The sequence below is a fragment of the Plectropomus leopardus genome, chromosome 6 (genome assembly GCF_008729295.1).
Source record: "Plectropomus leopardus isolate mb chromosome 6, YSFRI_Pleo_2.0, whole genome shotgun sequence".
Taxonomy (NCBI): Eukaryota; Metazoa; Chordata; class Actinopteri; order Perciformes; family Serranidae; genus Plectropomus; species Plectropomus leopardus.
The window spans coordinates 10,220,271-10,244,869 of record NC_056468.1 but is presented as its reverse complement, the minus strand read 5'-3'; the positions used below and the strand labels follow the sequence as shown (position 1 = coordinate 10,244,869).

Genomic DNA, 24,599 nt, shown 5'->3' with positions numbered 1-24,599 from the left:
AAGAGAAAACACTGTGACAAATCTTGCAACCATAACGTTTCCTGTTGCTGCTACACAATTTAAGTCTTCTCTGGCCAGCTATAAGTGTTCTTATTGTGAAACAGTTACACATTCCTGAAGCCTTAGTCAATAACATTAATGACTGCCACTTGCCTGGTGTGCGAAATGCATTAATATTGACATTTACTTTTTTTGTCAGCCGATAAGTTTTAATTATTGCCTGGAGGAAATGGCAGAAGAAGAAATTACCACGACCACAAACAACTGTATTGTGCTTTGCATCACAAGTTCAAAATACCATGACTTATGGTTGGCTTCTGGAAGAGGTGCGTCAGTTACTGGTTTTGCTGGTCCTGTGTACAAACTTTAACTAGTTTGATTTTATGCAAATGTTGCTAAACCGACATTTGTCATTATGATACATTTTGGCAAAATAAAAATTAGCCTACATCAGCAACTTGTGCCATCAGCCAAACTCTTAACTACAGCACTACATACTCTGGAGGGAAATACCTGTGTTTTTAGTTGCTAAATACTCAATTATGTTCACCATCAAGTTTCTACAATTTCTTTTATTGCCTGCTGCAGACAAATCATCAAATAAGCATAAACATCAATAGTTACTTTTGGGAAAAGGATGTAGACATTTTTACAGGCATTTTTTTGTTTTTACCTTTACATTTGTGCTAATATTGTTCCTCCTTGTCTATGTGTTGGGGATTGTCAATTACATGTCCTATGTTTTTATTTTATTTGAAAATGTGCAGACTCATTGGGGTGATGTTAAAACCAAAATTGGTTTGATGAAAGCCACACTTCTCTAATGCATCAGTGTTTACTGTTGTCTTGATAGATACTGCATACAAGAACTTCCCCTTAATGTAAGTGATTGGAAGATAACAAAGACATAATGATTCAAATATGTTAAAATCTGGCCCCAGAAATATGAAAGACAGACTAAGAATCTGGCTTTTGGAATTTGGCTCCAGGTTTGGTTACTTGGGGGGTTGGATAATTTGTGGTATAGATATGGGTATGTCAGCTTAAGATATTTAGGTGTAACACACAGCAGGGCTCAAAATACCATGCACACACGCACAATTGTGCACAAAAACTTAAGCTGTGCACAGAATTATCAGCTCTACATGCAGTGGTGTACGTAAATTGGTACAGAATATGTGTGTGTAGGGCTGCTAACTCGCATATTGACCTTGAGATTCAAACAATTGACACATTTCACACACTGTAATGCAACACATCCATTTTCTCATGCAATAAAACAAATTTATTGATGATAATATTGTGGTGTGTAAAGAGGACACTGACAGCACACAGATAGATCAGACAGAGCAGCATTGTGTAAAACCCATTCAAACCAGCTGCTGCTTGGATTTTAATGCACATCTGTTTGTGCTGTTACCATACCGGTACACATCAAATATTAAATAGGTCTTGTTGTTAAATGAATATTTTCCTTCAGAGGTTTGCTGAAATTTGTGGATGCAGTCCTGTCCAGACTGACCCTGACTACTGCCATGTGAAATTTGAAGCTATTTTGCTGTAACATTTTTTAGAAAATTAAAGGAAAAGCCAGCTCAAATGATATTTTAACACACTGACAATTCCCTGGTATTTGAACTGTCATAAAGAATAAAATGTTGAAGAGGCAATGTTGGATTTCTTTTGGTTGGATCCAGCTGAGCTGCGGTGGAGGCCTCAGAAGAAGAAAGACAAATAAAACAAATGTTGCAGGTTAAATTTTTAGGTGCATGTGGTTTTAAAAGTTAAATGCACACTGAAAAAGTATTTTGTGTCTTGCTAAGTCATAGTACCTGGAGACAGTTGGCGTGTCTGACAAGGCAGCTTAGAGAGCACAAAGTCTGCCAATAATTCATAATGGAGTGACATTGCTGACTTAACTTCTGTGCACTCGTGGTACAGTGTCAGCTTTGCCGTTTGGATTGTTAAGAGTTAAATGAGAGTGAGGAGATTTCTCTCCCTTATCCAAAAGGGTAATGGGGGCAAAGATAATCCCGTGCTCAGTGTGGTGCCTCAGGGAGACCATTTCACTGCTAGTTCAATTCCTGCTCATATTATGAAACACAACACAGTTACGAAACTGGAAAGGGGAGAGTTCTTGCTCATTTTATTGTCTGTGAAAGATGGATCCTCAGAGTGAATTATTGTGGGATGAAAAAGCATGTTGAATCATCATAAATCACAAGAGATTTCCGTTACAATTAATAAAGGCTGTCCTACAAAAGCACAAATGTCATAGTGTCACTTTTCAGTAGCACTGCAACTATTTATTTTAACAAATATGGACTCTATCACTCTTATTATTGAACACACGATCAGAGAAAAATATTTTTTTAAGAGCAATCGCAAATATGAGAGAAATTTGAAAGTTCAGACCCTTAAAGATTAATTGTTTTTTTGTGTGCCAAATAAATGATGATATTTATTGTTAATTCTTTGTAATAATCAGCAAGTAGGGCTGGGCAATGTATCGATATTGTGATATGAGAATATATCTTAGATTTTGGATGTTATAACATCAGAAAAGTGATGTAATTTTCTGTATTTGTCAGACTTTTCTGGCTCATCTATTATTTTTACTTTACCCACTTTGTCATTATTTCCACAGTCCTCATGATTATTTATCAAAATGTTATTGTATAAATATTTTGTGAAATCACCGATAGTCAACACAATAATATCATCATAATATCAATATCGTGATATTAGGTAAAAAAATATTGTGATATTTGATTTTCTCCATATCCCCCAGCCCTATCGGCAAGTGATGAAAGGACCATGATGAAAACACAACCTGTATAAACATGGCTCAAGCTGCACTGCTGAAACATTTGTTACATTGGTATCTGCTGTAGCTGCTTTCACATACAACTGCTGTTGTACTAGCATTGTATTATGTCACTTTGAAGTAGTATGGCATTGTTTCTGACTGACAGATATTGGCTTTCTGGTACAAAACATTTGGAAATGATTTTGTGCAATTATGTTAAACATAAGGGGGATTTTTAGTTTTAAAAAGTGTTAATCTTTTTAAAAATAGGCTTAATTTTTACTCTAGCTTGGTCAGCCAGTGACTAAATGGCCACCAATATACAGGCATCCACATCTCTTTAGTTTTATCAAATATTCTGAATCAGCTGAATGCGGATAGCCCAACTCACCCTGTTGACTTTTTGTGTCTGTGTCGCATGACATTTAGTTAAATCATGGATGCTGATTTGTAGGTTTGACTTGACATTAAATCAACATCCTTTTCAGCCCTGTAATTTCCACAGACAGTAATAATCGGCATCTGAGTGTTCAAAGGTGAGCTGCTTAAATATAGGCAAATCCAGTCATGGATCTGTTCGCACTGCATATTCAGCCAAAATTTATTTTTTTTTGCTGAAATCACAGCACGTGAAATGATGATTATAGGGAAATGACACAACTTTGGTATGCTGCGGTGCACTTTATGAACCCTTAAGTTAACACGCAGAAACCAAAGAGGGAAATATGAGGCAGTCACCATGAAACTGCCTCCCAGGCGCATTCCCTCCTCCCACCCAGTTTCCCTCTAACTGAATGAGTAACAGCAGCTGTCTAGCACTCCTTGCTCACAAGTGGACTGCACCTGGTAGGTTTCGTGTGTGGAGAATGTTATGCTTGACTCAGTGTGGTAGAATATTATGATCGGGCACAGCCGGTCTGTTGTAGTGCCTCAAATTACTCACAATCAAAGTGGCATTGAACTGGACACAGTGCCACCTCAGTTCCAGAGGCCACACTGGGGCTGAGCTTTAGCAGTTGCACCATTTTCTGCGATTGCCAAATGGAAAACACGTGGTTGTGACATGTTATTTAAGGAAAGGGCTTTTCTTATATGAGCCCCTGCATGTTCTATGAGTAGCCAATAGCCTCATGATATTGCACTCACCTTTAATGCCCTCCCAATTTCATATTTAGGATGCAGTCATCCAAATGAGGGGGATGGGTCTGCTTGGGCTGCTATCCTTAGGGGATAATGGGGTGTACAGGTCAGACTGATTCTGCGTCTGTCACTCTGTAGAGTTCAAACGGGCCACACGATTTATATGTCCCTCTAGGAATTTGTGATGCTGCTTGCAATAATCAAATTCAGTAAATCCCAGCAATGCTTGTGAGAGCTAGCAATTTTGACACAGCAATTTTTCTGTTTAACAAAGTCAGATCAGAGTGAGGCTTCTCAGTTTTTGCCACACTTTCCTGCCTAAAATCCAGTTCAAAATGTCTGTTACTAACTTGTGTGACATAAAAACAATCCATGACCTCATAAAACCAACATCATTCTAACTATGTAATCACTGAGGTTCACCTCCCTAAAGTTGCCTTACACACCTGTTCCCTCAAGATGTGTATTGCACCAAACAAGCGCCACCAACTAAAATCTCAACACACCAACACAATAGCTCTCTGGTAATTACATTTTGGGATGAACGCCTGTTAAATTCTGCCTCACATGTTTATTGTGAATTTCATATCACTGCAAATTGCTTCACATATCTTTTTACAGGAATATTTTTCGCACGCTTATTGTAGGATTGTAGGATTACTTGGATAAAAACAAGCTCTTTTTTTTTTTTAAACAATCATGTCTAGTGTCATGACCCAGTGCCGCACTCCCTCGTTTTTTCTTCAAGCTAAGATACTATCAAGACAGTAGAGAGCATATGGCTGTTCTAAAACATGAATTTTAGGCTATAATTTAATTTTAGTGCTGAATCAGTTTGAGGGAAAAAAAGAAAGCAGCACTCCTCATTTGTTTTTGGCAGTTTCTTGCATATTATTATCTGAAGAACACCAGCTGCTCTAAAACATACAGAAATGCATGATATATTATCGTTATCTGTGAGTTCTGTAAACAGTTTTTTTCTTATTGTCTTGCATTTGCCTTCTGTGTGAATGACTTGCCAATTGTCAAGCTGCAGTTGTAGTATAATTTTGCGATGGACTGATCTGTTGCTCTGTACAGCCCTGTTGTAAAATCTGAAAATGTTGGATCAAGTTTAGGCATCTTACTGGGAAAGGTTGAATTTCCTTAACAACTCTCATAGTTTGTTATATTGAGTAAATAGTATTTCAGAGTTCCTCATTTATTTAAGCATATTGCACAGGCCTCCATCACATAGCCAGCTGGCCCTATGCTGGACTCCTCCCTTCCTGTCAAAGCGGGTGTCAGTATTTGTAACTTTGTAACTTGCAGGAAGAGCAATCAGGTTAACTTTGTTCTCTCCTCTTTAGGTTTGATGCCAGTTATTAGTAACTTATAATTAATATGCTGTCTGGTAGTGCATCTCTCTCTTGTCTGTCTCTCTTGCTAACCTAGCAGTGCATCTCTTGGTCTGTCAGTGTCTTTCCTGCTTACCATTCAATTCCAGGGCTGTTCTGTGACTGTGTGCCTGACAAAAGTGAGTGTAAAATACAACGTTTTATCCCGTTTGATAAATGCCAGCAGGCAACAGTGTTTAGAAACTGCAGCTCGGGAAAGATAACCACGTTGCACGTGAACATGACTTCATATGCGCCTGCATGAAATGAAACTTTCCAGCAGCAACCTCTGTGGGGACCAGTCCAGACATTATGGGGGTGTGATGGCACTCCTCATAGATGCACAGAGTTTTAAACAAGACACTGATTATCAAGTCTCTCAGTCAAGGTTAAGTTGCAACTCTGGACTAACTCAGGGTGGAAAGCAATGAATTGACATAGACTATTGGTTAAATATTGAATTTTAAATGTTAATTGGCTGAGAGTACTAGACAATCGGCCAAGCCACTGTATAAATAGTTCATATTTTTGAAAATTTCTAAAAGGAAGTGTAGGGAAGAATATTATATTCAATGAAAATTGTTTGTTTATACCTCATTCTGCTCTGTATATGTCTACTTATTTCTGGACAGACATATGCAGTAAACTGTTCTAAATCAGGGTGGATTGTAGTAGGAGCACAGCGGGTGTCAGGTGTGACTATGTGACAATGGCAAAGGCTCATGGTTCAGGTAGGAGGGCCCTCTAGCAGAGTTTTGCTTAGGGCTCCAGGGAGGTCAGAACCGACTCTGCTTTGTCACATGATTATATGATATAATGCTATTGCGCTCTTTTGTCGTCTTCGGATAGTGCTCTCTTTTTTCACCATACGCAAGTTTGCTTCCCTGATTTTTGATATTGATTTTAGTTTTATTAATCAATATTTGTGTGTAGATTGATGTAGTTACTGTTAAGACTGTACCAGGCTCAGAACTATGTTTTGTTCAAGATAATCTTCACAAAAGAACAAAGGAAGCCTAAATGCAATCATTACATGTGAAAAGCTAATGTTTGGCTGTAAATGAACTACACTTGGACGCACAACTTTAACATCCCCACCACAACAAGGCTATTAAACTGTGTTTAGAGCAGTGATATTTTCGAGTGTTATTTAGCCATTTGCAAGCAACTGTTTATTAAAGACACATAAAGGCTCCAAAGTTTACAAGAATAGTGTTTACTGACGTTTTTTGTGCTTAAAAGATGTGAAAAACTCTCTCTTAAGCCCAGACCTTATTTTGGGCACCAAAGCATAAACTGATCAAAAAAACGCATTGACTTTGACACGAAGGAACTGGAAGTGCAAAAATGCCAAATCATTCATGCATTTTAGTACTCATTCCTGCAGCATTCAATCTATCGATTGTCTATCAAAGAAATTATGTAACGCTGTGGTTTTTTTGGAGGTCATCTGTAACTGCATCTTTAAGACATGACAACAAGGTCAAGACTTTCAAGCTGCTTAATTTACATTTCTTGTGGCTTTCATTGATAACCCTAATTCAGTTTTCTATTGGTTTTCATTGATAGCTCCAAGAAAATAATAGATTTGTGTAATAAGGCTTGACTGGACAAATGGACCAAAAAAGTAGTTACTTGAATTGCTTTCGTGTGTTGACACCAAAGTCTGAAAGACCATGATTAAAAAGCCTTATGTGATCTCCCTTTGTCTGCATGTTGTTGTTTTGAGTGTTATTAGAAATTAATTAAAAGTTAGTCAGTTATTATTCATAAGTCTTTCTATTTTGATTTCTTTAGCTATAAAATGGAGTTGCTATTAAAACCAGTCACCCATATTTAAGCACACTAAAAGAGAGGCAGACAGCGGATTAGCAGAGATTAGAAATGGCTCTGTGGTAAGTGATTCACTTGACTCTGTTACGCAACATAGATGACAGCATGTTACGGGACGTGACTCTTGTTTATGTGTAGGCTACAGCTGTGGGTAGCATTATATTTATCTCTCTGATTGGCCTAACTTTTGTACTAGGAATGTGTGTTACGGCATAGTTTGTTTTTTACTTTCTGGAGAGCATGTTAGTAAGGCCAGCCAAGGGCACACACCTCAGGGCAGATGATCTTACTGTGGAAATACGAGTGACACATAACAGTGAAAGGTATGAAGGCCCGAGTGCAGTATAATTACAGGGTATGGTGCGCCTGTGTTAGGGAATTGACTTGACATGTCAGGCCTCCTGTCTTGACGTGTGTGCTGGATCCATGACAGTGCAGTTTGGAACAAATTAGCCCTGAGTGCATCAAAACATCGAGCTGCCGGTGTGACGTCTAGTCTGTGTTGTAATGTTTGGGTATTTTCCCCACTAAACCTTTTCCCTGTCCATAATTCAAAGCCTTGTGTATCAAATCTAGCTGGGATGTTTTGTTTGGTATGTTGTCTGTGTAAATAACACCAGTATGTATGGCCATTAGTGTTTGGCAGTGCACGCATACACACATGCTCACTTTCGCACTTTACACACACACACACACACACACACGCACACACACTTGAACGCTCTCATGCATAAATAGAAGCTCTGTGAGGCTGCTGTCATGAGGGGCAAACAGAGGCACTCGGGTTGCATGCTGCCATACAGAAGAACATTTCAAAGCTGTTGAATAATTAAGTAGCAGTGAGGAGGAAGTAGGTCAGCCCAGCAGACAAGTGCACTCCTCAGTTTTATTTCCTGCTCCTCAGCATGGAGAGCTGAATGTCAGGTGGGCTTTAAGAACAGAGCCAACAGAGAATAAAGAGGGAGTTGTGAGTGGAGACCTCATACATCAGAGTGATGCTGTCACACTGTCCTGCTGAGTTGAGGAGTGTTCAGTGTAGTGCTATCCCAGAGGATCTGTGGGGAGTCATTTTGGGCATCAGATATTAACAAATAATCAGGCTTCCAGGCTTCCGGAGGCTGCGTGACACTTTCACCACAGGTTTTCTCACCCAGATCAGGTCGTGGGTAGCAAAATTTGGCACTGGTGGTGTTAATGTGAATTTGTACTCATTAATACTGACATAATTTGGTCAGCAGTCTTAAAACTTCGGTACCCAGCCCTAATGTAGTGCAGTTTCTGATGTTCTTGGTCTAGCTAAAGAATGTAAACTTGTTAGTCTTTTTTCCAATTTAGTGCGGTTTTACCATATGTTTTTCAGTGTTGAAATAACAGTTTCTGGCTTGCAAATACATACAGCTAACAAGCTGACATGTCTCTCACACATGCACAAAACACATGCGCATCTCAGCTGTTACCTGCCTGTTGAAGATAATCTTGGCTGTGCATTCAGATGCAAATTGTAACAGAAGACGTGGGGTGACGCAAAGCATTTGAACAGTTACCCTATGTCAGTGTTGTGTTACAGGGCCTTAGGAAGGGTTCATATGTGAATCAGAATATATATCATAGAGAGCTGTCAATCATGTCCATGTCATGTCATTTATCATAATACACACATAGATGATTGTATATTTTTTGGGCTATACATGTTTTAATAGACAATTTAAATTAGCTGTAACAAAACACTGGTGTTATTTTCAAAGAATCGGCAGGAAGATGTCTCATTCTTTAGGCTGTGTCGGTTACAGCTTTTCATCAAATATTTACTCCATCTAAACAAATACGAAAATTCTCTATGGTTTTGTGGTCTCGCATTGTGGGAGAATCCTAGAGGAATCGTTGGTTGGTAGAAATCTGTTTTTGAATTTGGGAATCAAGACAAGTACTGTGTGATGTGTAGTGTGTGAAGGCCTCAGTTCTACGCCGGCCAACAGGGAGGGGGGAGGGGAGAGTCTTATGTAATTTCACACAGTGTCGCCGAGGCGGCCGGCAGCAAGGGAACAAGCAGGAAATCCAATAGCTGCTTTGCTGTCCAGCTTGGTTACAGCTGGACGACCACATCTGGAGGTACAGGCCAGCCAATCACTGGCCCTGTTCATCTCTCTCTTCTTGTTTCCGCTCTTCCCTGTCAGACACACACTTTCACATTTTGTGTGTTGTGATGATGCTAATGATTGACATAATCTGTTGAATATCAATGCTGGATATTTGAAATTGTTTGAATACTATGTTTCCACAGTATAAATGCACCAGTACCAGCTCTGCTTTCTCACTCCCTCTCATTGTTATTTTTTGCTGCAGTCCTTCTCCTGTTCTACTATCCAAGACAAGAAAAGTTGCCGTTGTCATGTTATGGCCTTGTTATATTTGTCTTTTAATTAAAAAAAGATAATTGTTATGCCCTCAATGTAAATTTTTTCCCTGTGTATACAAAACTGTATCAAATACTGATGTTTTACTTGTTTTGAAGTTAGAAATTTCAGCATCAGCAAAATATAAATATCATCATGTCCTGTCCCAGCCTTTATGTTTATTTTTAGATATGACATTAGTACAACTATTGATCATCCCTTGCTAGACATATATTTCTTGTGGTTCTCTTTTAGGGTATAATGAGTGGCAAAATTCATCGACACTTCTTCCTTTAATACCTCACTTCCATTGCATGTTTTGGCTTGACTGTGACTGGCTCTTTTCTTTATTTCGTTTTCCACGTTGAAGATTTCAGCTGATTGCTTCAGCAATTTATTTATTTATTTTAAAAGGATCTCCATTAGCAGATGCCAATAGCAATAGCTAGTCTTCCTGGGGTCCAAAATTCAATATATCATAATTATTACACACATACTGCACCCAGGTGTGTGTGTGTGTGTGTGTGTGTGTGTGTGTGTGTGTGTGTGTGTGTGTGTGTGTGTGTGTGTGTGTGTGTGTGTGTGTGTGTGTGTGTACTGCACATCAGATTTATCACAAATGACGCTACATGCAACATTCTTTTTTACCAATGAGCAATGTTAGGTTATACTGCCATGGCATCTTCGTTAACACAAAACTCACTGGATTCTTTCATTGGCAGCAAAGTCCGCACTTTTTTAATTGTATGTCGACCCTTACGAGGATAAGTGATTACAGACAATGAATGAATGAATGAATGAATAACACATTGTAATCTCTATCATCTATCTATCATTTGTGCAGGACGTCTCATGTTGCATTAAGCCAACAAAAGTGATAATACTGAGCTACTTTTAATTTGGTTCTGTCATTGCCCTCTCTTTGTTGATAAGAAAGAACACAGAACCACAGTTTTGATTTGTAGCCTAACTGATGCTCACATCATCACATCACCTAAAAATGACGTGTACGGCCCACGAGACCATTTGATCTGTCCCGCCACGCAATTCTAAAAATAAGTACATAAACTCAGGGGAAAAAATGTTGACAGCAGTTACTTTTCTGAGATAACACTGATGGCTATGCATGTCCAAGTCAGGGTCAGGGTCAGTGAACACAACACATAAGGTTACGTGCCAGCGCGTGATAACATTGGGGATTGATTGACAAGTGTCCTGGCAAGTGCCAAATAAATGAAGGTGGATGCAGAATGCTGCGTTTTCCAGGAGAAACGGACAATGATTACTTATTTGTAAGTAAAAGGCAAGCTTCTTTGCTCAGTTTGGGGTGTGGCGCTGGCAGTGATGAAAAAGGCCAATCTTGAATGTCTTTACAGCTAGAAACATGATAAACTGGACAAGTTGAAAGGACAAATGCGTTTTGACAAAGTAAACAATCTTCGTCTGAGTTGGGGTGCCCAACAATCAGCTGTCAAAAGACCACAGACTGACAGAGAAAATGTTAGGGGGGCAAGTTTTGTGGTGAGTGAATTAATAGCTCAGAAGCTGAAACCTCATGCAGAAGGAGTTTATGAAAGAGTGTAATTTACTTGTTTTTACCGCGATTACTGTGGTTTTTCATCCTATCAAAATCTATAATCGTTGCATCACGTGTTCATAAATTTAGTATGTACCTTGGAGGACTTCTAAAAAACTGAAATGGCCCTTGATAGGAAAAAGGTAGGACTAAAGTTAAAACAATGTTTTTATTTTTGTTGCATAAGATGAGCTCATTTCAGATATTTCTCTTTAAGAGCAATGTTTCAGAGATTGATTCTGAACTTGATTTTTTTCCAAAGCGTACTATATATGTATTTTTGAATCAAATTAAGTAGCAATGATTCTATTTTATGCAGCCCATTCCTTCTGTTTAGTACAATTTGTTATGTACAGTTATGTGTGAAAATGTTGAATGTGAGTACTATGAATAAGGGTTAGAGTGTCATGACTGACCACTGACAAGAAGTCTGTATGTGCTGCATTTTGACATTGTTTATATCTGTAACACTCTCATTTTTGGTTTCACAATCATTTCTGTTATTTTTCACTCCTTGTTCGTAGCTGCAGGTGTTTTTTTTTTTTTTTTGGTTCTAATCACGCTGTTGTTAACGTGATGAGAAGTGAGTCGTTCAGTCAGATTCAAAATGAAAGGTGTGACAGGCTGTGGTTTAGGGAGATGATTGTACCGCTTTCTGTCAGACAAATTACAGCCGTGTCAAAGTTGACTGTGGGTGTTCACACTTTTCTCACTGTGTCTTCACTTGCTGACTGTGTGTTGTGGCCGCTGATTTCCTGTCTGAAAGTTGAACAGAGGTAAGGCAAGATCAGCTCGCGGTGTCAGGATGTTCTTTCTCTGTTTGGAACTAATAGTATTGCGCTAGCCACCTGCCTGCCAGGAAGTGTGGCAATAATTATTATCAACTGCTGCCTTTTATAGCCTCTCTTTGTCACCTAAAATTTGATTTTACTCCCCTGTTAGTAACTCATTCTCTCACTTGTCTGTTTTCCTAGTAATGGTTACAAGACCTAAATAATTAGGATTGAAAGACGTTTAGGGTTTTCCTCTGACAATATTGAATTATTTTTGACTGCTGAAGCTAAGTAAGATGGTTTGGGTTTTTTTTTTTCAGCGTCCAGATTTAAGCCTGTGTTCATTTTGTGTGTTATATGTGAGGTTAACTGTGTACCAGCAGTGAAATAAGTGGCCTCTGGACTACATCGATCTTGTGTTGTCTTCCCCTTTTTTAAGTGTGACACCAACTACCAGTAAATGGGGATTCAGCCTTGTCAGCATTGTCTTGGAGGTTACTGCTTGGCTCTGTGAAGGGCGTTGTTCTAGGGTTTGGCAGATCTATGAGTGTTTTTTCTGCTGTTGTCCAACTGTTAATTTAAAGGTGTTGCCTTCCCATTTTTTAAAATTTGCCTTTATTTTTTATTTTACTGGCTGTTGCTCTGCGACTTCCTCCTCTCTACTTGACTGTGTTTTGGTTAGTTTTTCTCTTGCAGTGCTGCTGTGGACACATATTGCAACAGGAATAGATCATTTATAGTACAAATGTTTTAGGTGTAAGGTTTTTTTTTTTTTACACAGAAAGCAGGAATAATACTATTGAAAAGGAAAGTCAGAAACAGCCTTTGCACGTTACCCCGGGTAATCACAGTATTGTTGTGAACCCTGTACAAAATTTGATATACCAAGAATTGGGTGAGGTCAGTTGGGAAAGACTTAACTGTTACATCTGTGTCTTTCTTGAGAAACTGTGCTTATAATGCAGATTGACCTTGTTTCTGCACCCTGACCTTAAAAAACACTCTTGGGACCTCAGTACTGAAGCTTCAGTGGATTAATTGCAAGAGCTTTGTTTCCATGTTAAATTAGAGAGGATGGGGAGGGGAGGGAGGTGAAGGGTAGGATGCTTCACTCCCACCCTTCTGCAGATGTGTGTTGAAGCCAGCACTAAAGTTCCTCAAGATTTAGTTGCAATGGCTGCTAGGTGCTGACTGGCTGTATGAATGTTGGTGGAAAAGACTACCAGTGTCTCTCTAGGAATACAAACTCAGTACATTATTTCCACAAGATGTTAGGATCCCAGTACCTTGTGTCACTTTGACAGAATGTGAACTGGACCACCCATGCTGCAAGTCAAGATTAGGGTCATTTGAAAATCTTTCAGAAGGCAAGTGTTTGCATACACACATAGTGTTTGTGAGCAGCTCAGTGTTGAGGTTGAGGGTGAGTGAGTGAAAGGGTAAGCGAGCGAGAGCCTCCTTGTCCAGGGCCTTTCGGTAATGAGGCTCCAGGGAGATAAATCCTTATGAGACCTGACAGGGTGCCACATTCCTAGGCTGAGAGTCCTAGCAGCCTCCCGCCCCTAAACTCGGCTCTCTAGGGCACTACTTTATGGACTTCTGATGGTGTTCCCAGACAGAGCCTTATGCAGATTACAGTTCACTCATCGTTTTTTCACTGCAGCTTCAAGCATTAGACTGTAGCCATGTGAGGGTTCTCAAATCAGTTGGTCATTGATCGTGATCAGTTGATACTTATTCCAAATGGTTTGATTGGTGGTCTTCATAAGGCTGACCAGAAGAGCCAATCAGATGATGTAAAACATTGAGCTAATTTCTCTATACACCCCTAAAGTGGCTTCACTAGTTTTGCAGTTTAGGCTGCCATGGAAACTGGAAACATTCACACTAAAATGTCTATAACTATTGCACCAGTTTACAAGTCTGTTGTATTGGATCCCTTAAATCAAAGAATTCTGAAAAAAAAATCCAGAATCCATCCATCCATCTTTGCTTCCTGTTTGGGTCTTTTCAGTGTTGCGCAAACACGGTAACACTGTTAATCTATATTTACCTCTGCCTTTACCGCCTGATACTTGTGTTTTACTTTGAATAAAGGCTCATTGATACTCCTTCTGTGTACAGAAATAGATGCTGCAGGGTGAAGTGTACAACTCCATGCATCCTTTATATTGGTACAGATACAGCCAATAGATGGCTCTAGAGGGCAGAGTCAAATTTTCACACATCCACAAACGACGTGATGGTTTAGGAGGTCATAATAATTTACCCTTTTAGTGGAGGCAGCTTTGTAGATGGCAGTGTTCACTGAGGCCATAAAATACATCACAACATATGTACACAGAATTCTTTTCACTATATTATCGTTTCGAGCCACCATTTTTAAAACGATTGTCTCCTCTTTCTCCTACTGTCATATCTTGCGTGAACTAAGCTACACTGCCCCAACGATCTTTGGTGGTACTATATCTGTAAGCTTCAGAAAATGTTTACAAATAGTGACAAAATGAATGCAGGGGATGGAGAGAAGGCTCTGTCTTTCTCTATATATGTATTAAACGTTTGGCCTTAAAAGTTCCACCTTGTTGTCGGTCCAAGCAAAGGAATCTTTCAACGGTCTTTCTTTTCGCTATTGCTGTGCTTCCTCCGTGGTATTTCATGCAACCAGGCAACCAACCGCAACGTAGATAATCTGCTTCCTGTTTATACCAGCATTACATTCCCAGTGTATGTAAATGCTCATGTGATACGAGTTTTCAGGTATGAATCGAGATGATTTCTGAGGTGGTTATTAACCACACGTTTATGAAGTCTATTTAATTGTAAAACTGCTTTTAAATGAAAACACATTAGTGTGCTGTTGTGTCTCTAATAGAGAGAATGCAATATTTTGCACATTTGTTATGAATTTATGATACTTTATTGCCTTTTAATTTTAATACTTAATATACAATGCTTTTTTTTAAAAAAAAAAAAAAAGGAAAAAAATGTGCTATGTGATAAACAGAAGGTTTCAAAAAGGCCCTGTGATCCTTATCGGCTGATCCAGTGATCTGTGACCTGCCCCCAAAAACCTAATCTATGTGCCTTTAGAGCCATCACCTATTTGATTTGGCTGTCACAATAATTGCACAAACCCTTGCTGATAGTATGATATTTTTATGGGCATATGATGAACAGTAACACTCCACTTCTATCAGGGTCCAAATCATGCTATCAAGGCTCTTATCAAAAAATATGTCACAAGCTGTTGAATCCCTTGTACTCTCTTTTTAGAGCTCGACTGTCAGGCAACCAAGTCAGACTAGACAGAGATTTGATTAACTGTTTATGTCAGTAGAATTAAACTGTTGTTTGAAGTCCGCCTCCTGCTCCGCTTGGCAGGCTGGAAGCCGTCTGTGTACTCTGTGCTAGTATTTCCACAGCCATTCCTAAAATGAAGAGGGAGGGTGGGGGGTAAGAGGATGAAATATTGGCTTGCACCGCTGAAGTCTGAGGCCCACTCCACTCTGTGCACAAGACGAAAGCAAAAGAGAGGGGAGAAAGAAAGCACGCTAGAGTGAGAGAGTGAGGTGACTGAGTTCATTCGCAGTGTTGGCAGTGAGCCATCGACTTGCCTGTGGGTGTCTGTAGCAGTGCCAGTGCATGTGTTTAGCCTCTCATCTGGAAAGGCCCCATTCGCCTCAGAGTTTATGTCAAAGCTCTCTCATTGTGTTCGCCCTCTCATCTTGATTCAGGTTTTTTGTCCTCTGCAGATCTTGTGACTGCCTTCAGACTTGTTTTCGTCCTTCTCAGGGGAATCTCTCTGGACTGGACGGTCATCAAAGAGAGGCTTCCCAGGAGAATGGCTTATCTCACCCTCTCTTTGTCCCGCTGGCCTCTTTCTCTGTCCTTTGTTGAGCACATTTGCATGCTTTGTCAATATCATGAGTTTTTCCACATCTAGTATTTCACCAGCAGTGAGGTCTACTCAAGGACTTTAGCACTTCCCTTTGTGTGGTCTGTTTATCCAGGTCTGTCTGGGCAAAAGACGAGCGTGCAACAGTCTCTTGAAAATATTTGAAGCCACAGTTTAGACTACTCGACACAAAGGCAAAGTCTAGCTGGTGTGAGAATTTTAGCAGTGTTTTCCTATCTCGTGGCCTCTCTGAGCCCATGTTTACAGAGCTCCTCTGTTCCTTAAGGCCTGAGCCATGTTCAGCCTCTCGTAATAGAGCCCTTTGCGTAACTGAAATCAAGGAAGACTTTGTGTTTGTGACAGTGGGGCAGGAAGGAAGGGTAGATAGTGCCTCTCTTTGTACTGCAATAAAGGGTCAGACAAGGGAGACTGGCACACTGGCGCTCTACTATATGTTATACTATGCAAAAGATGTATGCACCTTGTGTTGTTGTCGGGCCTCGGGTTCATGGTTCTATAAAAAGTGCTTCTTTATTAGCGGCTGCAGAGGTCATTACTCAAACCCTGTCTAGCTTGGGACTTAAATGGACCACAATGAGATATGATGGACACCAGTGGAGGTAGCTGACCTGGCATTTGTTGAGTGAGCTAGTGTTACACAGTTTATGGACCACCACTGGCTGTCAGTTTGACCAAGTAGGGCTGTCCTGAATACTGGGGCATCGAAACTTTTTGGAGAAATATTCACAATTAATTGACTCTTTGAGTGTGGTGGGTGGGGGGTTAATGAGAGAGTAGAGGGAATTATTTGAAACAACAGTTTTCAGATGTTGCACCTAAATGACATAACAATTAGTCACTTTGTTAACATGCAGGTAGTTTTCAGGTGATTTGAAAAGATCGTTGTAGATTTGTGATATGTCAGTTGCCTTTAGCATATCAGGCACTCAGCTTTCTGAGGGTCATCTTTATAATTTTTTAAACTATTCCAGACACTTGCCCAATGTATCTTTAAGCCTGACATGCGGTCAATCTGTCGTAGTCACAAAACTAGGCCTATCAGTAAGTTTCAATGTCCTGCGATCTTTAGGTTAGTGGTACAGAAAAATTGAGCTTTCCAATACTGATAAGGACATTGATTACTACAGCAACGCCCTACCAGCCCTACCACCAAGTGTAATTTTTCTAGTTTTCAGTTAAAATTGTAATTAACATTTATGTGTAAACTGTATTAAAATCTAATTTATTACCTGCCAATAGCTCTGTTGTTTGTGTCTCCAAATATTTCACCAGTTACTCATGAACAAGGTTCATGTGCTTGTGACAGCACTGACGTTTATATTGACTCAACCACAGTTTGTAGAGATAAAAAATTCTAATAAACAAAAGAAGGGTATTACCTAATGCCAATGAACTCCACTGTTTTGCAGTTACAAGTAGATATCTGCACTGTTTTCATGTCCAAGCTGTCAACAAATCATACTACTGTGAACTGAAAAATGGTACCATTTATTCAAGGCCACTAAACATGATCTCTTTTTATATTTGGAAGTCCTGAACAACATCTGTCTTTTATTTAGATTGTGTGTCATCACAATCAGGATGCACCTCAGTTAAGCAAAATGTGTTAATCTTGTAATAAGATCAGTGTGCAAAGCAAGCTTTTAGTGAGTATTGTATTGATTCATTGAATTCATTGATTCATTTAATAAAGATCCCCTAAACTTAAAAAAATATGTACATAAAATACATAAAGTACATAAAAATATGTTTTTCTTATGTTTATGGCCCTTAAAATGTTTGACCTTGACTATATTGATTTGTATCTGTATAAAGTTTGTCCCTTGAGAGGCATTTTCACCTCTCTGCTGATGGGGGTGATATCTGTGCATTGCTGTTAGGCAGGTCACCAATACGAAAAAGGTGGTTTTGCCCCCCCAATTACATTTTCAATTTTGTCAACATTCCTTCTTATGTTTTTTAACTAATTAATGTTATTATTTTAAGTACCATATTTATTTGAAAAGCAAACAAGGTTGAAGTATCATCATTTACAAAAAATTGTGCATGTGGACTATTTTGGGGAGAGGTTGTCTCAGTGGTGGGAGCTTTCCCTTTCAGGTGGTAAGGCTGCAGGACACCCAGGGCACTTAATGCGATCTTGTCAAGATTTCGATTAGTGCCACGTTAAGAGCCCATATTTCTGCCACAGCGCCTCCTGTGTGGCTTGCACAGCACTGAAACATGAGCTATGAGAGTGAGGCATCATTACTCAGAGGCTCATAGAAATGGCAGGAGTCCTAATTTCTTTGCTGGCAGGAATCACAGGGACACATGTCACAAGTTCTAGTCCATCTACTACTACTACTACTACTACTACTACTACTACCATCACAGGCTTTTAAGGGTATCTGGAAATAGTACTGCAACAAGCTGACCAGAGCTGAACACTCAACATTGAATTTGTGTTGAACAACACCGTGAATTTGAAAAAAATAAAAATAATAATAATAATTCCATTGAGGATTTCAAGCTATTTTTGCGAGTTCAAGTTGTTCTTCTTCAGCATTGTCTCTGATTTTAAGAATATGTGTTTTGTCTGTGTGTGCTGTAATCTGTGTGGTCACTGTAATAGGATTATGGCTCTTTCTTTTCTAGTTATTTTTCACTCCTTACCTTCTTTTCTATTTCACCACCTATGCACAGAATAAACATCTTTTCCATTAGCTTTAACAGAAAGCTTATGTGAGGTTGTGCTCAGTGCATGCCTGTTTTTACTTATATCATCACTCTTGGTCAATGTATGACACACTCCTTGTAGATGAGGTCAATGTAGTGTGCATAACGTCACCTGGAGTTAAAATCCAACGCCCGACTCTCAAGGCCTACATCTCTATCTGTCATTGAGTTATTTATGTTGCCTGTAAAGCCCCATTAAACTCTGAGTATTTTTGGTTTACGGGCTGGTTGCTTGACTTGGCTGGTCTCTGTCTGTGAGTCCTCAGTGTTAGGACAGTGAGCCATTCAGTAAGCAGTGAAGGAGGGGTTCAGTCTAGCAGGTGCAGAGACTTTCACTTCTTTGCTAGGAGCACTGGAAGGGTGAGCAGCTGTGGTAGGGAGGTGATGACATTCTGATATCCGGAGCAAACAGAGAAACACACTTTCATCGCTAGCTATTTGGAGGTGCTGGCCAGAAAACATCAAATTGTTTCAGAACAAAAGCCATGCACATTGCATAATGTCTTTTGTATTGCTGGTATGAAGCTGTCCAAAACAATTCCAACTGTGTTGCCCAACTACAAAAAAATGTGTCATGAACTTTGTTTTTTTTTTCTCTCTACAGGTTGCTGGCTAAGAGAAACAGCCAATAATGCACAGCATCTGCTCTGCAGCCACACCCACTTCCTGCCTGTAGAGGAAGCGGCTGTGCCAGCATGTCCTCTCATCCCCAGTCTGTGCCACCGGGCCGGAGGGCTGTGGACACACGGCACCTGCCAAACCCTGCCAGTCTACCACTGCAGCTGCAACGGGCGCACACGGTAAGAGGCCTAGCATGCGGTGTGTCTAATGCAGGGATACTCATCTTGGGGGCCACTTTTGCAAAATGAAAGGGGCCAGTCATACATGCATAAGATTTTTTCATGGTTCTCAGATTTTGGGATGCTTTTCTGGTTTTAGAACAATTTTTAAATTTTAGGACATTTCTCAAATTTTAGGACATTTCTCAAATTTTAGGACGTTTCTAGGTTTTCAGGACGTTCTCTGGATTTTAGGATGTTTCTTGGATTTTAGGATATTAGGGGCTTAGTTAGGACCTCTGTCGAGGTGCAGGGGATGTTCTGTGGGCACTTCTTTTGATAAGCAAGCTATTTTTTTTTCACTTTTTACGCACTCTGGTACCCTATGTAAACTAAAAGAACAAAATCAGTTCCCAGTGTGAATCTCTTTATTTTTATTGTGAATTAGGTGCACTATATTTGGCCCGTGGGCTGTAAAGTGAGCTGTAAAGTGAGTATCACGGGTCTTATGGCACTGTATTTAATGGGTAAAGCCCTTTGAGAGATTTCACTGGTGTTGAAGTTCTGGCTCTGCCTGCTTCAATATTTAGTAAACAAGACATTATTCTGAACCACTGGAAAGGGCCTGACCCCGGGGGCCCCCACTGGTGTTTTTCCAACAGAAACATTCCCAGGTTGCAATGTTGTGCATACAGAGCCTGTTCTCTCATTAGATGTTTGAGTTGACAGTTCACGTTGTCATCATGGAGTCACATTAAGGCCTTCCCCATTATTTCCACCAAAACCTCCTAATTATCAAGATTATGTTCCTCTGTGTATCAGGAGCCAGAGCTGTCTGTGCTTCAAAGAAGAGGCCTCTAGCTGACGTAGAAGTTCATTCAGTGATTTGCAGTGTTTGCAAGGCCCTTTTTTGTTCTCTTATGTCGGGAGAATCCAAGGCTTTACCCCCCAGGATCTTCCACAGCTGCACCTGTAGTTAATCCCACCACTCCCACTTGTCATCACATTCAGGATGAGATGAGGGTTGACGGGCTGTGTCCCACAATCCCTGACTGGCAGAGGGGCCAGTTTACAGTAGCTGCATGGGTTGCCCCACTTTTGTGAGAAACACGTGGAAGGAGAGGGAGAAATGAGAGCTGGGGAGAAAAGGACTGGATATTGCAGAAGAAACAAGGCAGGAAATGGGAAGAACTGTTAAAATGCTTTTATTCTTTTCGTGATCTTGCAACTCTCTAAAGGAGAAGGGATAAATGTAGGATATCTAGTTCCATGATGACAACTATTTTGTTGATTGTGTTCCAGGAAGTGGGACTGGTTGACTACCACTCTCACCATGCCAGGGACTACAGCTCCCACCTGACCCAGCCCCATCGCCGTCGGCCGTCCTTACTCTCAGAGTTTCAGCCTGGGAATGAGAGGTAGGTGCACCATTCTCATGTATAAGGTCAAGCAACATATTATCATTGTTTTTTATATGGCTTTAGATTTATTGTGCTTTTAATTACTTTATTTTACATTACCTTCTGTCCTGGCTGCTGTCTGTTAGGTCTGGGCTATTAATTGAATTTTAATTTCAATTTCAATTTCGATTTTGGCTTCCCTTGATTTTCAAAACAAGATAATCGAGATAAAACGATTATGTGCGGCATAATGAGTCAAACAATGTTGCTTCGGTTTTGTCTTTTATTTTGTAAAACAAAGCGCACGCTTTCCTCATGCTCTGTCCCTTCCATCAAAGTCCAAACAGAAGTTTTAGCATGAAAACAGAGAGCCACAACGCACTGCCTCTCTGGTTATTTTGAGACCTCGCCATCTCATTTTGTTTCCAGACAGCGCGTGCAGCAAGAGAGAGAGCATGAGCGACAACAAGCACGCGCGGGGAGAGCAAAAGCGTATGTGCCGTCGATGGTCTCGAACGGAGAATATGACGTGAAAACAGCCAGCTGCTGTTTTAAGTGACAGAAGTTAGCCTCAAAGTTAGCAAGCTGAGTTAGCTTACCACTTACATGACATGACATTTTTAGTTTCACACATTTTTTCAGATGCTAGACGCAGATTGTAGCGACTGCTGCAGTTTTTCTCACTGCAGTCAATATATGGACTGTATACCATTCACATGAAAATGGTGGCATTGCCCCTTTAATGTATTTGTCCTTGTTGAGTCTTGGCGACTGAGCAACAAAGCATGCTCAATGGAAGCGTCATTCAGACTGCATTTTTATGCAGTATTATTCTGCTAAAGCCTCTGCCTGTTAACCCTCCCCCAGTGTAATCCTCATGTAATTGGCATCCGCAAGCCGCTCCTCTGTAATGTTGTGTTAAACGGCTCTGCGGGGCAATGGAGCTTGCAGAGTTTTGCCATCTTCAATAGACCAACTGTAAGTCAGGCAAAGCATTGTATGCATAGTACTGCCTCTGGAGAGTCAGGTCTTGTACCTACCAAAGTTGTTTATTATTTATATCGCAGTGCTTTTTTGAGGATGAGTCTTGATGAGTACTTGTGAATAATTTATGTACATGCCATGCATTTTGCATGATGCACGGAGGATAAGTCACAAGATTTTTCTTCTCCTCAGGTGATTGTCATGGCAGATTGTTATGCACAAGACGTGCAAAATTTAATTTACAAGGTGCTGATTTTCCTAGAAATCCGCTGGTAGGTTTTTGTTACATGTACAGTATGTTGGATGTGGAGCCATGGCTGACTTTCCAAATCAGTCAAATAATTTGTGTACCCCTAGCCTATGGAATGAAATGGAGTTATAGCAGCAGACAGCAGATGGTAGAATTACTCTGTCGCAGTGTGTGGCCGTTGCGTGTTGTGTCGGCCTCTTTAACTATCAATCAGATGGGATTATGGTCTTCAATGCAAAGGCCAGAGCTGTGTGTTGCTCCTGTTTAGCGGTTACCATAGCCTAGCCCACACTGTGGGAACACTGGTTCATGGGTTGATACAGAAATAAACACCACACTGTGCAACTGCTACCCACCAAGTGCTTGATTTGCTGACACTCTTCATTCAATCACTGGTGCTTTGGCAGTCACTCTTAGTGTGCATGATGCCTGTTCCTGCGAGACAGATGCCTTGTGTAACTTCTACAGTGGAGAAGTGCGGTTGTTTTTAATTACATAAAAAATAACAATAATATCAAAAGGGGAGACCAACAATTAGCCCATGTTTCTTTGTGGAGACCGTGAAATAAACCGCTGGTCTTACTGGCAGGCGTTTGTGGGTGGGGAGTCTTTCAGTTGAATATTTCAGGCCTTCAGCATTCCTTTAGAGGGCTTAGAACCGAGTCTGAAGCCCTCTTTCTCCATCCTCATTCAGAGTCTGAATAGTGTAATTCTGGCCTTGGCAATCCTTCAATCTATTCTCTTCTCAGATGTGTGCTTGTCTTTTTATAAGTCTCAGTAATTCTGCACACCATGTCTCCATTTGTGGCAAGCTGAGGGTTGTTCACATTCTGACAAAGAACTAATATGGCCTTAGAAGCTGCACTTTCTTTAAAGGATGACATAATCTCTTTCTCAGTGGGATAGATCTACGTGTCCTCCATCTCCTCTTTAATTGTCTTGGACTGAAGACAAGGTGAAAATGTGCTATTTAGTTAATGCTCCAAATTTACACTAATTACAGGTCAGAAAACCACAACAGTATAATCATTGGTGAGCCACTGTGCTTGTTGTTTGTTTCATCCTCCTCTTTACTCCAGGCAATATCTCAGTCACTCCGCCTCTTCCCATCTGTCTGAGATCACCCAGGCTACTTGAGTAAGGGAGTGAATACATTTTACAGCGAGCATAACAAGACTGAGAAACCACTTAACACAGTTTCTTTGCTGGCCAGAACAGAGAGTAAAGTGCAAACAAGTCTGGTGCAATGATTCAAAATGAGTTTGTATGATAGCTGAGAATATTGTCTGATTAAGGTAGTATATGGGTAATAAAGCCGTATTATGAGCCTTCTGTTCACATCTTATTAAATGGGTGTGTGCATAGTTACGTCAATGTCTTTTCAAGTATTTGCACACAAGTAGGTGTCCCCTGTACAGGAGTTTGGAAGATTTCTGGTTTTGCCTTTCTGGTTCGGTGTACAAGCTTAAACTGGTTTGATATATGCAAACCTGCTGATCTGGCATTTGTGTCATTATGTCACATTCTGGCAGTTTTAAAAGCAGCCTTCTGCAGCGCTAAATCCAAGTCAAATTTCATTGGTAATAAGCAGTTTGACAGCATGATTAAGATAATAGCCCATCATGTTTGTTAACTTACTTATGGAGCAACTAGTGTCGTGCAGGTCGTGTTTTAATTGACTGCCGAGCGAAGGTGGGGGGAGGAGGACTTCCCTTTGACAAGTCCCCCTTTCTCTCTGATAAGGAGTGCAGAGCATCAATGCTGAATTACTCAAAAGCGAATTATGTTCCATCTAGGAATCGATTTCTTCTTCTTCCCCTACCCATTTTTAGAAAATTGCTTTCATTTACTCCAGAATCCAGCATTTAGCGGTTGTAAATATCCCTGTCTCCCGCTGTTTTGGCCATTGAGTTATGTGGTTTTTGTTAAGCAATATAAAGAAAAAAGTTGAGAGCTGAAATTTTTGGACTCCACCCATTGTCCCTCCTCTCCTGTGCACTTCCTCAGTTTCATTCATCCCAGCTGTGCTGCAGTTAGGCTGACTCCTCTCTCTGTTAGCCATCTCTGTGCCGTGCACAGCTGCAGAGCTGCTCCTCTGGGGAGCAAGAAGAGATTGGCAGCCACACAAACGCCATGGTTCTTTCACAATAACAGGCTGCTATCAGCACACACGATCTTTGTTCTTGTCGTAATGGGGCCTAAAACAGTAAGAAAGTAATGGAGCCGTTGTGGGGTGTTGTGTTTTGTTGCCCCTGTCCCTCTCCTCCCCTCCACCTCTACACACATCTCTTTCTCTCATCCTCCAGACAAATCCTCCCCAGGGATCAGATTATTCTGCACGCTCACAAGAGGGAGAGGGAGAAAGAAAGAGGGGGGAGGGAGGGGAAGGGAAGGGGCGTGGGCCAGAGCTTGATGATGTGATTATGTAAGTGCCAACCCTCTATGGAGATGAGGAAGTGCGCGACTGAATGAGTGAGAAAAATGTGTTGGGGGGGGGGGGGGGTAGTCACACACCATCTGGGTATTAATTTGGCCCCCTATTTTTCGGTGTACTATTTAGGCAATCACTCAAATAAACATACACAATCCATTTTTTTCCTCAGCGCCCCATGACACCTTTTAACATGCAGATTCAGCCCTGCTTATTAC

The 24,599-nt window shown here is 40.5% G+C and overlaps 1 protein-coding gene across 5 annotated transcripts in view; it reads left to right on the top strand.

Moving 5' to 3' along the window:
- ncor2 (nuclear receptor corepressor 2) overlaps nt 1–24,599 on the top strand; it is a 105,064-nt gene that overhangs the window by 2,353 nt on the left and 78,112 nt on the right. For all 5 annotated transcript variants that reach the window (XM_042488088.1, XM_042488086.1, XM_042488087.1 and 2 more), the window contains exons 2-3: nt 19,142–19,337; nt 20,619–20,734. In XM_042488088.1, the coding sequence (XP_042344022.1) occupies nt 19,233–19,337; nt 20,619–20,734 (221 nt within the window). In that variant the 5' untranslated portion in view covers nt 19,142–19,232. The remainder of the gene's footprint in view (nt 1–19,141; nt 19,338–20,618; nt 20,735–24,599) is intronic.